The 15,091-nt window shown below is 41.6% G+C and overlaps 1 protein-coding gene across 1 annotated transcript in view; it reads left to right on the forward strand.

Annotated features, from left to right (window-relative positions):
- The window catches only part of LOC139443113 (dynein axonemal heavy chain 6-like), a 143,365-nt gene that overhangs the window by 106,087 nt on the left and 22,187 nt on the right, over positions 1 to 15,091 (forward strand). Inside the window, exons 59-71 of the mRNA XM_071224057.1 lie at positions 753 to 861; positions 1,867 to 1,992; positions 2,115 to 2,209; positions 3,670 to 3,829; positions 5,107 to 5,238; positions 6,522 to 6,617; positions 7,228 to 7,368; positions 8,898 to 9,113; positions 9,605 to 9,723; positions 10,653 to 10,764; positions 12,370 to 12,491; positions 13,501 to 13,630; positions 14,318 to 14,432. Of these exons, the coding sequence (XP_071080158.1) occupies positions 753 to 861; positions 1,867 to 1,992; positions 2,115 to 2,209; positions 3,670 to 3,829; positions 5,107 to 5,238; positions 6,522 to 6,617; positions 7,228 to 7,368; positions 8,898 to 9,113; positions 9,605 to 9,723; positions 10,653 to 10,764; positions 12,370 to 12,491; positions 13,501 to 13,630; positions 14,318 to 14,432 (1,673 nt within the window). The remainder of the gene's footprint in view (positions 1 to 752; positions 862 to 1,866; positions 1,993 to 2,114; positions 2,210 to 3,669; positions 3,830 to 5,106; positions 5,239 to 6,521; positions 6,618 to 7,227; positions 7,369 to 8,897; positions 9,114 to 9,604; positions 9,724 to 10,652; positions 10,765 to 12,369; positions 12,492 to 13,500; positions 13,631 to 14,317; positions 14,433 to 15,091) is intronic.

The following is a 15,091-nucleotide window of genomic DNA, read 5'->3' on the forward strand; positions in this document are numbered from 1 at the left end:
TAACATGTTAGTTAGACAAGAGGGAGTTCATGAACAACAGGTTGGTTAGACAAGAAGGAGTTCATGAATAACATGTCGGTTAGACAAGAGGGAGTTCATGAACAACAGGTTGGTTAGACAAGAGGGAGTTCATGAATAACATGTTGGTTAGACAAGAGGGAGTTCATGAATAACATGTTAGTTAGACAAGAGGGAGTTCATGAACAACAGGTTGGTTAGACAAGAAGGAGTTCATGAATAACATGTTGGTTAGACAAGAGGGAGTTCATGAACAACATGTTGGTTAGACAAGAGGGAGTTCATGAATAACATGTGAGTTGAAATTAGGTTTTCCAAGATTATTACACTAATATAGCGACGTGCATGCACGTGTGCACATGTGTGTGTGTGTGTGTGGCTGCTTGTACTTGTCCAGACTGATACCAAAGTTTAGTGCTAGCTCACTGAGATACCATGCCACAGTTTAACATGAATACCCCACTCAGAGACAGTATACTGACTCCAAGCCGACCAATCCTTGTTTTAGCCCCTTAATGCCGAGCACCAGGCAGGGTAACAACAAGTACCATCTTTTAAAGTCTTTTAGTATGACACAGACGGGGATCTAACCCCTTACCTTCCGCTCTCCGAGAGGACGCTCTGCCACTCAACAACTGAGGTGGTCACTCATAAATAACAGGTTGTTTAGACAACAAGAGGGAGTTCATGAATAACAGGTTGGTTATCCCTGACAATGTCTTTTTGTTTGCCAGAGATCGTCTCCAGATCGGCTTGTTCAAGCTGTCGGAGGCCAACTCGCTGGTCGGGGAGATGCAGGATGAGCTGGTGTCCCTGGGGCCAAAGATTGAGGAGAAGGCCAGGGTGAGGACATACTGTCTGGTGGCAGGCAGCCACAGGGGGATAAGGGAGGAAAATCATATCAGAAATAAGAAAGCTATTGGTTTTGTCTCTGACTTATGTCATCTGAAGAATTGATTGCATTGAATTTTGAATTTAACCTTCAGTAGGGGTAAGTGTGGGTATTAGTATAAGGGGGCGGTCGAGTAGCCTAGTGGTTAAAGCGTTCGCTCGTCACGCCGAAGACCCGGGTTCGATTCCCGACATGGGTACAATGTGTGAAGCCCATATCTGGTGTCCCCCGCCGTGATATTGCTTGAATGTTGCTAAAAGTGGTGTAAAACCATACTCACTCACTCACTATTAGTATAAGTGTGAGTTTTTTATTTGTTTCTGTCATTTGGGTCAGTATGTTATTTTCAAATAGACCCATGAAAATCTGTGTTAGAATAGGTCTTCAGCAACCCATGCTCACCGTAAAAGGCGACTATGCTTGTTGTAAAAGGCGACTAACAGGATCAGGCTTGCTGACATGGTTGATGCATGTCATCGTATCACAGTATTGCATGGATTGATGCTCATGATGTCAATCACTGGATAGTCTAGACCAGACTCGATTATTTACAGACTGCCATCATATAGATGGAATATTGCTGAGTGTGACGTTAAACAACAGACAAACAAATAAAATACTTTAAAATATACCCGTGAACCCCCCACAGCCTCTAGTTAGCAGGTCCACATGGACACACTAAACCATGCAAATTAATTGTTGTCATACTTTCGAGGTATACATTGATATGAGCAGGTTTCTACATGATGCAGATACGTGCATTCTGGATGCACAAATGTATAGAATGACTTACAAAAACAAGAATATTGCATCCTGACGGATGAACATAATATATTCATTGTACCCAGTTCTTGAAGAAGTTCCAGCAGTTAAAATAGATTTGTTGGTCTAAGTAAAGCACTGTATGACGGCATTCTGAGTTGATTTTCATGCTTCTGTCTAAACCCTGACCGCAGGACACGGAGGTGTTGCTGAAGCAGCTGGAGAAGGACCAGGATGCCGTGGAGCAGGTGCAGCAGATCGTGGAGGAGGAGGAGGGCATCATGAAGAAGGAGACGCAGATTGTACAGGACTACGCTGATGTAGGTACCTCAGGATGCAGGTGGAGTGCCCCTGTCGAATATGGGAAGCAAATGCCATTACTTGCAAAATGGTTAATCTTTCCATGCCAAATTTAGAGCCAGAAATGTTTTTTTGATTTCAGGAATGTCAGCTAGACCTTGCCTCCGTTCTGCCAGCTCTCCAAGCAGCCATCAACTCCCTGGAAACTTTGGACAAAGCGTCAGTAGCAGAAATCAGGTAACGTAACTTGGAACAACTGAATTTGCATGACTGCAAATGTAATACCCCCATTCCACCAAGCAGCACTCTGTGGCGCTCTTACAAATCGCCATAGATCACCATTTGAGCGCTAAGATCACCAGAAGCGTTAATGTTTGCTCTCTCATTGTCCCCCGCTGCGAGAAAGCGCGAATCGGGGGATATAGTATTCACGACCGTCCGTACGTCCGTCCGTACGTCCCACCTGTTTGTTGCCGCGATATCTCAAGAACTAAACACTGGATTGTTTTCATATTTGGAGCTATGGTGTATATACAGACTCCGCAGACACCAGTCGGTTTTGGTGACCTTGACCTCATTTTCAAGGTCACAGCAGGCAAATCTGCTTTTGGAGTTGGAAAACGGTGTTGCGGCAATATCTCAAGAACTAATCGCTGGATTGTCTTCATATTTGGTACTATGGTGTATATACAGGCGGGGGACATTTCGTCACTTTGTGACAAATACTTGTCTCTAACTGATCTCCATGATCGTCAAGGTCGCCACCTGTCGACTTCACTGCACAAAGATCCGTGGCGCTCTGCCCACAATGCTGTCAGATCGCTACTTGATTGCCGAGATCTCCATCAGAACGCTACTTAATCGCCAAGGTCGTAATCAGAGCACTACTTGATCGCCAAGGTCGTAATCAGAGCCCTATCGTATCAACTTAGAGCCCCCCTGATCGACACAAAAGACTAGGACCTACCACTCTGCTGCCAAGCGTAGAAAGGATGAGCATCTCAGAACGCTACAGGTTTTTAAAGGATCGCTATAGGATCCCATAGAGCACTAATTGAGTGCTAATTGATTGCCATAGGTCGCCTAGAGCACTCTCGGATCGGAGTAGAACATAAGATCGCAATGATCGCCATCGGAGCGCAAATAGAGCGCCATTGGATTGCATCCTGATTGCCTTGGATCACAAAAAAATGGGAACTGATGTGCGGGATCGCTACATTTTGGGTTGTTTGGTTACGAGCAAGGGTCTTCAAGTCGCTATCGGATCGCATAAATCGCTATTGGATTGCAACAGGAGCGCAATCTGATCGTAAGTGCCCCTAGATAGCCGAAAAATGGGGAGATCTGTGGCGCTCCCTCAGAGCGGGTAGATGGTTGGTTGGTTGGTTTGTTGTTTAACGCCGCACTCAGCAATATTCCAGCTGTATGACAGCGGTCTGTAAATAATCGAATCTGGACAAGACAATCCAGTGATTGATATTATGCGCATCGATCAACGCAATTGGGATCGATGACATGCATCAACCAAGTCGGCAAGCCTGACCACCCGATCCCGTTAGTCGCACTAGTGGAATGGGGGTATTAGAAGAGCAATATTAGCATGATATGTTTTTAACTCTGCTGGTGGTGGAGACCGTCATATATTTGTTACCCAGAAAAGTGTCATGATATGTTTGTAACCCTGCTCTGTTGTCCAGGGTGTATTCAAGCCCCCCGCAGCTGGTAGAGACTGTGATGAATGCAGTCTGCGTGCTCTTCCAGAAGAAACCAGATTGGTCAACTGCCAAGCAGATGCTTGGAGATCCGAACTTCCTGAAGAAACTTCTTCAGTTTGACAAGAACAGTCTCCCGGATAAAGTAAGACAAGTTAACACCAAGATGTAAACTGTATTGGAACTTCATGTTATCAATTGATAGAAACATGTGTTCTATTTCACTGTTGCAAATATATTTTCTTGCCAGAAAATAAACATACAAATCTCATTAATCATACTCACTTTTTGTTATAGCAAATGTCCTTATTCATGTAGGGAGAAAAATGAGTGAAAATTAAGAAAATAACTGCCTTTGATTTAGAATACAACTTATAAGTTGTGCAGTGTTGTGCTATATTTGAGGAGCATCAGTTGCTGTTCTGAGTTCGAGAGCTGTAACATGGCAAAATTAACCATTAAAATAAAAGATGAGGAAAACAAAAGAATAGGCAGAATTACCTTCAGATTTTCAGAAACAAATTCATGTTGCGGATGATATGTATTTAAGCCGGCAAAAAGGGTGAACATTAAGCACTCTTTTGTCTTTGCTTCTATTTTTTTGAGTGGGATGGAAATTTAGGACAGTCAGGAGATGAGACACACAAAAAATAAAGATGGTCTAACATCGACTCTGATAGTCCGAATAGGATGTGACAGCCTCCATGGTCTAGTGGTAGAGCGTCCTACGGGAGGGCGGAAGGTCATGGGTTTAATCCCCGGCCAAGATGGTACTTGTTGTGTTACCCTGTCTGGCGCTCGGCATTAAGGGGCTAAAACAAGGACTGGTCGGCTCAGTCAGTATACTGTGTCTGAGTGGTGTATTCATGTTATACTGCGACATGGTATCTCAATGAGCTTGTGCTATAAATCGGCATCAGTCCACACTAGTAAAAGCAGCCCCCCACACACACACGTGCATACACGTCACTATATAAGTGCAATAATCTTGGACGCAATGTTAAACCCGATTTAACCTCACCTCACCTCACCTCTGGATAAGGTGTGGGTATTTGGACAGTTCTTTGTCAAAGTTATGTAATACAGTGTCTGATGCGCCTCACAGGCAGCTTGGGTTGTATGCTCCCCAGGGAGCAGAGAATGAAAATTGAGTGGTCACTGATCCATTGACTGAGGTAATAATAGTGTAGCGCTATGAGCATCCACTTGTTGAATGGAATCTGGCGCATTATAAATGCACTTATTATTATAGTTATAATTATTGTTATTATAATTATAATTATTATAATTATTATTATTATCATCATCATCATTATTATTGTTTTTGTTATTATCATCATCATCATCATCATCATCATCATCATCATTATCATTATTATTATTATTATTATTATTATTATTATTATTATTATTATGCTCCAGGTGTTCACGAAGCTGAGGAAGTACTCCAAGAAGCCAGACTTCAACGCAGACACTATAGGCAAGGTGTCCAAAGCCTGCCGCTCTATATGTGAGTGGGTGCTTGCACTGGAGCACTACAACGAGGTTTACAAGGTCAGTGTACTGTTGATGATGCTACTCATGACGAGGATGCTAACATGTAACACAACAATGATGTAACCTATTATTGAAGACAGGGTTCTCTTATAGAATGCAACTTTTCTTCTTTCAATGCATTGTTTTGGTACAGGTGTTAGTTTGTTTGTTTGTTTGTTGTTTAACGCTGCACTCAGCAATAATCAGCTTTATGATGGCAGTCTCTAAATAATTGAGTCTGGACCAGAGAATCCAGTGATTGACATCAATCCATGCAATTGGGATACGATGACATGCATCAACCAAGTCAGCCAGCCTGACCACCTGATCCCGTTAGTCGCCTCTTACGACAAGCATAATCGCCTTTTTATGGCAAGCATGGGTTGCTGAAGACCTACTCTATCCCGGATCTTCATGGGTCAGTACAGGTGTTAGTACCTAATCAAACAAGTGATCAACAGCTATGTAGGACATAGTTATATATTTATAAAATATACAACGAGACAATATCAACATTATTTACATCCTCTTAAAGGAAGTTATCAAAATTTACAAGCTTTAAAGATATTTACTTGTATTTAAATAATGAGTACTCCCTAAATACAGACCAATATCTGCAATGTCAGACAAGTCCATGTTATGAAAAGGGGGGTTAAGGTTGGTATTTCCTGAATATTCTCACAAACATTTAAACAATTAAAAATGAGTACCATATTTGACGTAATAAGCGCCCAGGGCGCTCTCAAAATTGGAAATAGGGGCTCTTATTGGAATATTATTTTGGTAGAAAAAACAGAGTTGAAACATAAATTTCGTGGTTTATGCTGACAGCCTGAAATGTTTATGTACGACAGATATATTTTTCCAGAATTTCATTTCCTATAATTAAGGGTGCATATAACACACGAGTGCATATTATACGTGAATAAATAAGTCTTGTGTACATTGATCAATTGGAAGGGGTGCTAATTGGGATTGTTCACTAGTCAATATGTTAGCAATTATCACCGTGGGCGCTTATTAGAGCGAGGAGCTTATTACGTTGAATACGGTATATATTTTTATTCTCAGGCATAATTCTTGAAGCATTTCAGAAAATGGTGCCATGTATAACATCTCTAACTGTCAACAGGGTACAACAGAACTAAGGGGAACAACTCACTACTCTCTCCAACATAGCATCGTCCAATTCATGACGTCATCAAGTTGCGAGTATTTGTTCGAATCTCTAGAAATTATGTCACGTCATGCCTCGTTCTTCATTTTTGTTTGCGATTCATTTTATCATCATTGTGTTACAGATGGTGAAGCCGAAACAGAAGAGGGTGGAGGAGGCTAAGGAGGCTCTCAAGCTAGCTCAGGATGGCCTTGCTCAGAAACAGGCTAGCCTCAAGAAGGTCAGAAATGCAACTATAAATTTGTTCAGTGCACAAGAATCCATTTCCAGATAATCTCCCGAAACTTATATATATATATATATATATATGTAGCATTATTTGTTTGGGTATTTTATTCCAGCTGATTACTTCTGATGACCGTGTACACAGGTAGTGTAGAGTATGTAGCTTGATGGGAAAGTGTAGGCATGGGTGGCCCGGTTGTGTATGGCACAGCAATTCACCGGCAGAGTTACTTCCCTTAGGCATGCCAGGAATCTATAATCACGAGTTTAAATCCCAAATTTGACGAAATTATGTTTCTAGGTTTGTCAGGATCATACCCGTGTTCGTGGGTTTCACCGAAGTGGTAAACGTCTGAGACCTGCATCACATTCTGGCTTTCCTCCCACATTAAGCTGACACGCTGCGATATAACTGGAAAACTGTAAAAAAGTGGCGTTAAACCCAACTCACTCACTCACTCATAGCAGTGCATGTGGATTTCCCCAATGTGGTAAATGTCTGAGACCTGCATCACTTTGGTTTTTCATCCCATATGAAGCTGACACACATTGATGTAAACATTGCTGAAAGCAGCATCAACTGAGTGATGTGTTGTGTGTGTCAGATCGAGGACCACCTGAAGATGATCCAGCAGCAGTACCAGGACAGTGTCAACCAGCGAGAGGCTCTGAAGGAACGCAAGAAGACAACAGCTCTACGTCTCCAGCGAGCCTCCGTCCTCGTCTCGGCTTTGGCTGATGAAAAGGTACCAGTACCATACCTCATTGGTTTTGTCCTGGTCTCAGATGAGATGGGTGGGGTAATACTTTTGTATCCAGGGAAGTTATGATTTATGATAAAGGCTTGGCAGTGCTGCTGTAGCAGGACGTGGAGTCATCCCACAGATGACATCCTTACCTTGTCAGGTTGCTGACAGAGTCTTCTTTGGCCATGTGGACAAGGTGTCCAGCCTCTGATGTGAAGGTCTGTGGTTCAAATCCCATCATGGGACTCATAAATGTTAGAGCTGTTACTAAAACGAGTGAAAGTAAAGAGGGTAGAAACAGTAACCTGATGTCAGTCCCATGGGCTAAATATTGCTTTGTTATGCAGTAGAGGAAACAGTAACCTGATGTCAGTCCCATGGGCTAAATATTGCTTTGTTATGCAGTAGAGGAAACAGTAACCTGATGTCAGTCCCATGGGCTAAATATTGCTTTGTTATGCAGTAGAGGAAACAGTAACCTGATGTCAGTCCCATGGGCTAAATATTGCTTTGTTATGCAGTAGAGGAAACAGTAACCTGATGTCAGTCCCATGGGCTAAATATTGCTTTGTTATGCAGTAGAGGAAACAGTAACCTGATGTCAGTCCCATGGGCTAAATATTGCTTTGTTATGCAGTAGAGGAAACAGTAACCTGATGTCAGTCCCATGGGCTAAATATTGCTTTGTTATGCAGTAGAGGAAACAGTAACCTGATGTCAGTCCCATGGGCTAAATATTGCTTTGTTATGCAGTAGAGGAAACAGTAACCTGATGTCAGTCCCATGGGCTAAATATTGCTTTGTTATGCAGTAGAGGAAACAGTAACCTGATGTCAGTCCCATGGGCTAAATATTGCTTTGTTATGCAGTAGAGGAAACAGTAACCTGATGTCAGTCCCATGGGCTAAATATTGCTTTGTTATGCAGTAGAGGAAACAGTAACCTGATGTCAGTCCCATGGGCTGAATATTGCTTTGTTATGCAGTAAAGGAAACAGTAACCTGATGTCAGTCCCATGGGCTGAATATTGCTTTGTTATGCAGTAAAGGAAACAGTAACCTGATGTCAGTCCCTTGGGCTGAATATTGCTTTGTTATGCAGTAGAGGAAACAGTAACCTGATGTCGGTCCCTTGGGCTGAATATTGCTTTGTTATGCAGTAGAGGAAACAGTAACCTGATGTCGGTCCCATGGGCTGAATATTGCTTTGTTAAGCAGTAAAGGAAACAGTAAGCTTGGAGGGAAGGAGATTTATGGCAATAATGACCCCTTTCCTTCGCCTGACTTGTCATCCGTCTTGATTCCTCACACCATCAGAGGATTGGTCAGGCATCTTCAGGGTTGCACAGAATTCTTCACACATTAAACTGACATGCTGTGATATGACTTGAATACTGTTCAAAGCGGTATTAAAACCTAACTCACTCACTCACTCACTCACTCACTCACTCACTCACTCACTCACTCTGAACTGAGTTGAACTAATTCTGTTCCTCTGCACGTTGTACTATTTCCCTTCTCCTGATCCAGGTGAGGTGGGCCGACTCTGTGGAAGTCCTGGACTTCAAGCTGCAGGGGCTGGTGGGGGACACACTGTTGGCAGCTGCAGGAGTTGCCTACCTTGGCGCCTTCACCGCCCGCTACCGCCGAGATCTCACCGCAGTCTGGTTAAACATGTGTGGCGACCGAGATATCCCAATCTCACAGGAGTTCGATCTCGTCAAGATCATGGTGGATGCCAATATGGTGAGATAAATATATCTGAAATGTCTTGTTATATTGTTCAGAACCCTTCTCAAGTTTCTAGCATTAAGGGATGTCATTTATTGTAGGTTGGGGTTTTGCTGAGAGAATCAGTGAACGGTGCCTAGAATCACAGACCTATGGAAAAGTTTGAGAGACAAACATATACATTTTTGGGGAGGGTCTTGATAAAACTCGACAGATATTTTATTGTAAAATTTTCATGACAAACTACTGTGGTAGTCTTTGGGGATCGAGGTAAAAAACTACATAACTTTATATTCTGGTATTTTGATATCATTTTGTTGGCGTATGGATGCAAAAAGTTGGTTGCGCACCTCAACTGTGGGTACCTTGTTATATACATGTAAACTACAGAGGAGCATCTTTCAAAGGAAAACTAGTCACATACCAATATTGATGTTAATTTTCTTCAGATTTAGCGAACGTAATTGCTGATGGTATATGAGTATATTGTAATTGTACGACTGCAGGTTTTGAAATGGCACAACGGAGGTCTGCCTAGAGATACCCACTCAACGGAGAATGCCGTGTTTGTGAAGAAAGCCAGGAAATGGCCACTGCTCATTGACCCTCAGGGTCAGGCAGTCAAGTGAGTGGAATGATGGCATCAAATGCAATATAGAGTCAAGTCCCGTTAATTCGACATGGTTGGTTGCATATGATTGTGTTAGATTTACGAGTATGTCAGATAAACGAAATTAAGTAGTATCAACGTTCGTGATCGAAAATCGGACAACTACATGATAGATAACAATACAAACATGTCCTCAACGGTAGTGAGAACTTGTATCTGATTTAATGAGATTGGTAATCTAACAATGTGATTAATCTTGTTTTGTTTATTTAAAACATTAATTGTTAAGCAAGCTTATCTATGCAGACAGTGTAATACCCAGTGTCTTGCGTTAAAACACGGGCTCTGTACTCGTAGGCAGATGACCATGGAGTACTCTGATCACTGTGTCGGATTAACAAGACTGATTGTTGGTAATTCATTGTAAATTAGGTGTGTCGGGGTCAGAGTGTGAGGTTGTCGGACTAATGGGTCTGAACAGCACTAATTTAATCGGTTGGATAAAGTCGTATCAACGATTGTCAGATAATGAGACTTGATTGTATAGCAGTTGTGATCATGTGCACTAGTTACAATCTATGATGTTTTATCTTGAAAAGAATTTCTTTAAATGTGACTTGGTGGTTTAAACATGGGCACAATGAAGGCACTTTGTGTATATACTGTAAATCGTGAAATTGATGCGTCTCAATAACATATATGTACAATGTGAGGAGGTCAATTTATTTGTCCTTGCCCTGATGTTGTTTGAATATTGCTAAAGTGATGTACATGTAAAACCATACACACTTAGTCACTAATTTAGGATCTCCCCAGGGGCTCTGGAAAACACATTGTGGGAAGGTATTAAACAAAACATAATTTTTGGATCAGGGAAGCACTTCTCCAGAAATTATGCATACATGTTTGTATTAGGGTTGTGATGATCACCTTTGTGTCTGCAGCTGGGTTCGAGAGATGGAGGGTGTGCGACTGAAGGCGATGACGGCGACGGATCACAACCTGATGCGGACCATGGAGACAGCGCTCCGAGTGGGAGACCCCGTCCTCATCAGGGTAATGCCCAGTAGCCTCACTGGTTGATTTACTTCTGTAGCAGGGTACACATGGGGCACTTTCAGGGTACATACAGGGTTAATGCCCATACTTTCATGGTACGTACAGGGTTAATAGCCGTACATTCATGGTACAAACAGGGTTAATAGCCGTATATTCATGGTACATACAGGTTTAATAGCCGTACATTCATGGGACATACAGGTTTAATAGCCATACATTCATGGTACATACAGGTTTAATAGCCGTACATTCATGGTACATACAGGTTTAATAGAGGTATATTCATGGTACATACGGGTTTAATAGCGGTACATTCATGGTACATACAGGTTTAACAGCGGTATATTCATGGTACATACAGGGTTAATAGCCGTACATTCATGGTACATACAGGTTTAATAGCGGTATATTCATGGTACATACAGGGTTAATAGCCGTACATTCATGGTACATACAGGTTTAATAGCGGTATATTCATGGTACATACAGGTTTAATAGCTGTACATTCATGGTACATACAGGTTTAATAGCCATACATTCATGGTACGTACAGGGTTAATAGCCGTACATTCATGGTACAAACAGGGTTAATAGCCGTATATTCATGGTACATACAGGTTTAATAGCTGTACATTCATGGTACATACAGGTTTAATAGCGGTATATTCATGGTACATACAGGTTTAATAGCCGTACATTCATGGTACATACAGGTTTAATAGCGGTATATTCATGGTACATACAGGTTTAATAGCGGTATATTCATGGTACATACAGGTTTAATAGCTGTACATTCATGGTACATACAGGTTTAATAGCGGTATATTCATGGTACATACAGGTTTAATAGCTGTACATTCATGGTACATACAGGTTTAATAGCGGTACATTCATGGTACATACAGGTTTAATAGCTGTACATTCATGGTACATACAGGTTTAATAGCCGTACATTCATGGTACACACAGGGTTAATAGCAGTACATTCATGGTATGTACAGGCGGTCGGGTAGCCTAGTGGTTAAAGCGTTCGCTCGTCACGCCGAAGACCTGGGTTCGATTCCCGACATGGGTACAATGTGTGAAGCTCATTTCTGGTGTCCCCCGCCGTGATATTGCTGGAATATTGCTAAAAGCGGTGTAAAACCATACTCACTCACTCACTCACTCATGGTATGTACAGGGTTAATAGTCCTACTTTCATAGTACATACAGGGTAAATACCCATACTTTCATCTCTCATGGTACATACATTCAAGTTAGATTCAGGGTACATTCAGGGCACATTCATGGTACACTCAAGTTACATACCGGGTACATTCAGGGTGTAGACAAGCTAAAATATATAACATCCATTTTCCGTTCCCGGAGCATAACTCCTAAACCTTCGAATATTTCTTGTTGAAACTTGCTATACAGATCAGTCTAGTGGTGAATTGGTGCCTTTTGAAGATTTTGGATTTGTATTTTTTTATATATTTTTTTTTATTCATGACGACAAGTTGGACTTTACTGACAATGAGGGGGTGCCCGTTTCTGGAGCAAAACTCCTAAACCAAAAGATGTCAGATTTAAAGTCCTTTTTTTCCAAATTGTGTTCAGGATGTAGGGGAGGAATTGGACCCAGCTCTACGCCCCATCCTGCTGCAGGAGACATTACGACGAGGAGGCCATCTCATTATCAAACTGGGCGACACAGAGATCGAGTACAATCAGAACTTCAGGTAAGGTAGAGATATATGTGGCTGTGTTGCTTACCTGTTAACGTAGAACCATTGTGTGGCTGATTACTGTTTACAAAATGGCGCTTGAAATACTACTTTCCAGTTTAACGAGGTTTCACTGAAGAGACTTCGACTATCCATTGTATTGTACTCTGTTCTACTGGGATAAATTCCCTGGAGCCTTTCATCATCCTAGCTTTGTATTAGATGTAAAGTCTGTCACTGTAAATAGATCAAGGGCTTGCTTGGTCTCGGCAGCCATTTTGAAATGTAGGTCTTACTGAGCTCACTTTCAAAAGAGTGATTTTAATTGGTTTGATTTCAAACACAGTGAAATTCTTTGCTTAGTTATTGATGAAAACATTACATATCATGAGGTCACTCCCGAAACAAAGCTATTGTGGCAGATGGGTGAGGGTATTTATCGTAATAGAATGGAATGACTTTACTGCATACCCATGTTGTTAATTAAACTGGATGTTTTCACTGGGAATCGTCATATCTGGATTGGCTTTGATATTGATAAGGTTGTATAAAGTAAAGGTATAGAAGGTGAACTGATCAACAGTGTAAAATAGGTGTCTTACCTCGCGAAATTCATCAAATCACGTGAGCACCTTGATTAAAAACATGAAAAAAATTGGAAAATATTTGCTGACAACGAGTTGGCAGTGTACATGCTTTTGCAAATCCTGCAATCGACCGAAATCTGAATGACAGTTAACGAACTGGATTTCGATTCCAGTGGGCGATTTTGATTGGACTATGCATAGACTCGTTAGTCCAACCAAAATTTAACTCCATAATACCAGCCTAGTTCAGCAAGGGTCAGTTAACTCACTTGCCTCGGGAAGATGGTGATGCGGTTGTATAAGGTAAAGCTAAAGAAGGTGAACTGATGCCAGTCAAATACCGATAGACTCTTGACTCATTGTAGCATTGAAAAGGTCATATTTTAAGTAAAACTATTTGAACTAAGGTGAACTGGTTCCTCTCGTTGTCTTTGTAGACTGTACTTGGCCTCCTCCATGGCCAACCCCCACTACCTGCCCGCCGTCTTCATCCAGGTGAACATCATCAACTTCACCGTCACCTTCGATGGTCTGCAGGAACAGCTCCTGTCTGCAGTGGTCAAACAGGTACACACCTCGCTAGATGAGTCTCCTGCTGCCAGACAAACCCAGGGTTGGCATTCAGAGTTCCCCAGTTCCATTAGCGCTGAATTAGATTAGAGAGGCTTTGTAGACATTCCTTTGACTCTACTAGAGGTACGCAGCATTACCGGTATGCCTGTATACAATGATTTGAAGGACTAATGAACATGTATCACTATACATTTGGAAAATACTGGTGTACCCGTGTAAGCTGCCAAAATCTACCCCCTTTCAGAGTATACCTGGGTAGATTCTGGGAACTCCCAGATTATACCCCCAGGGGTTGATTCTGGGAAAGGTGGGTAGATTCTGTGAGCTCCAAGAATCGACCTCGGAGTAGATTCTGGAAGGCCCCAGAATCTACCCAGGTATACTTTGAAGGGGGGTGGGGTGGTGGGATATACTTTCAGACTTTACACCGATATTGAGTTTTTCCAAACCCTGTTTTCATCTTGTTGGCAATGTTTACAGTTGTATAATGAAATATAATGAGTATCATATCTTCATCCAACAAAATGGCAGATTTTTTATTCAGGTTCATAACAAATTACTGATGAAAGAACACATGCAATATATTGTGATACGTTGCACAGTACATCGATCATTAGTGCATTAAAGTGCCATACGTAAGTTAGGCCAATACTCATCACTATAATATCCCCCCCCGTACAGGAGCGCCCTCAGCTGGAGAGTCAGCGGACCGGGCTGCTGGAGAGTATCAGTAATGACAAGCAGTCGCTGCTCGACCTGGAAAACAAGTCTCTAGGACTCCTGCAGAAATCTGATGGTAAGTGAATTGTAGCATTTCTTGGGTGGTTCTCAAGCTTTGAAGGTGTTTACTACACTTTGAGGCCTTTTCTCAAAATACGGGCCTTTTCTCAAAATTACTGGCCTTTTCTCAGAATACAGGCCTTTTCTGAAAATTACTGGCCTTTTCTCAAAATTACAGACCTTTTCTCAAAATACAGGCCTTTTCTCAAAATTACTGGCCTTTTCTCAAAATACAGGCCTTTTCTCAAAATACAGGTCTTTTCTCAAAATACAGGCCTTTTCTCAAAATACAGGCCTTGTCTCAAAATTACTGGCCTTTTCTCAAGATTACAGACCTTTTCTCAAAATTACAGACCTTTTCTTAAAATTACAGGCCTTTTATCAAGATTGCAGACCTTTTCTCAACATTACAGGCCTTTTCTCAAAATACAGGCATTTTCTTAAAATTACAGGCCTTTTCTCAAGATTGCAGACCTTTTCTCAAAATACATGCCTTTTCTCGAAATTACAGACCTTTTCTCAAGATTACTGACCTTTTCTAAAAATACATGCCTTTTCTCCAAATTACAGGCCTCTTCTCAAAATTACAGACCTTTTCTCAAGATTACAGACCTTTCTTACTTGAATTTTTTTCATATTTGTTTACTGCCTACTGATTTGTGTGCAAAACAGGCA

Source organism: Haliotis cracherodii, unplaced genomic scaffold (assembly GCF_022045235.1).
Source record: "Haliotis cracherodii isolate W230 unplaced genomic scaffold, xgHalCrac1.p SCAF_5, whole genome shotgun sequence".
Taxonomy (NCBI): domain Eukaryota; kingdom Metazoa; phylum Mollusca; class Gastropoda; order Lepetellida; family Haliotidae; genus Haliotis; species Haliotis cracherodii.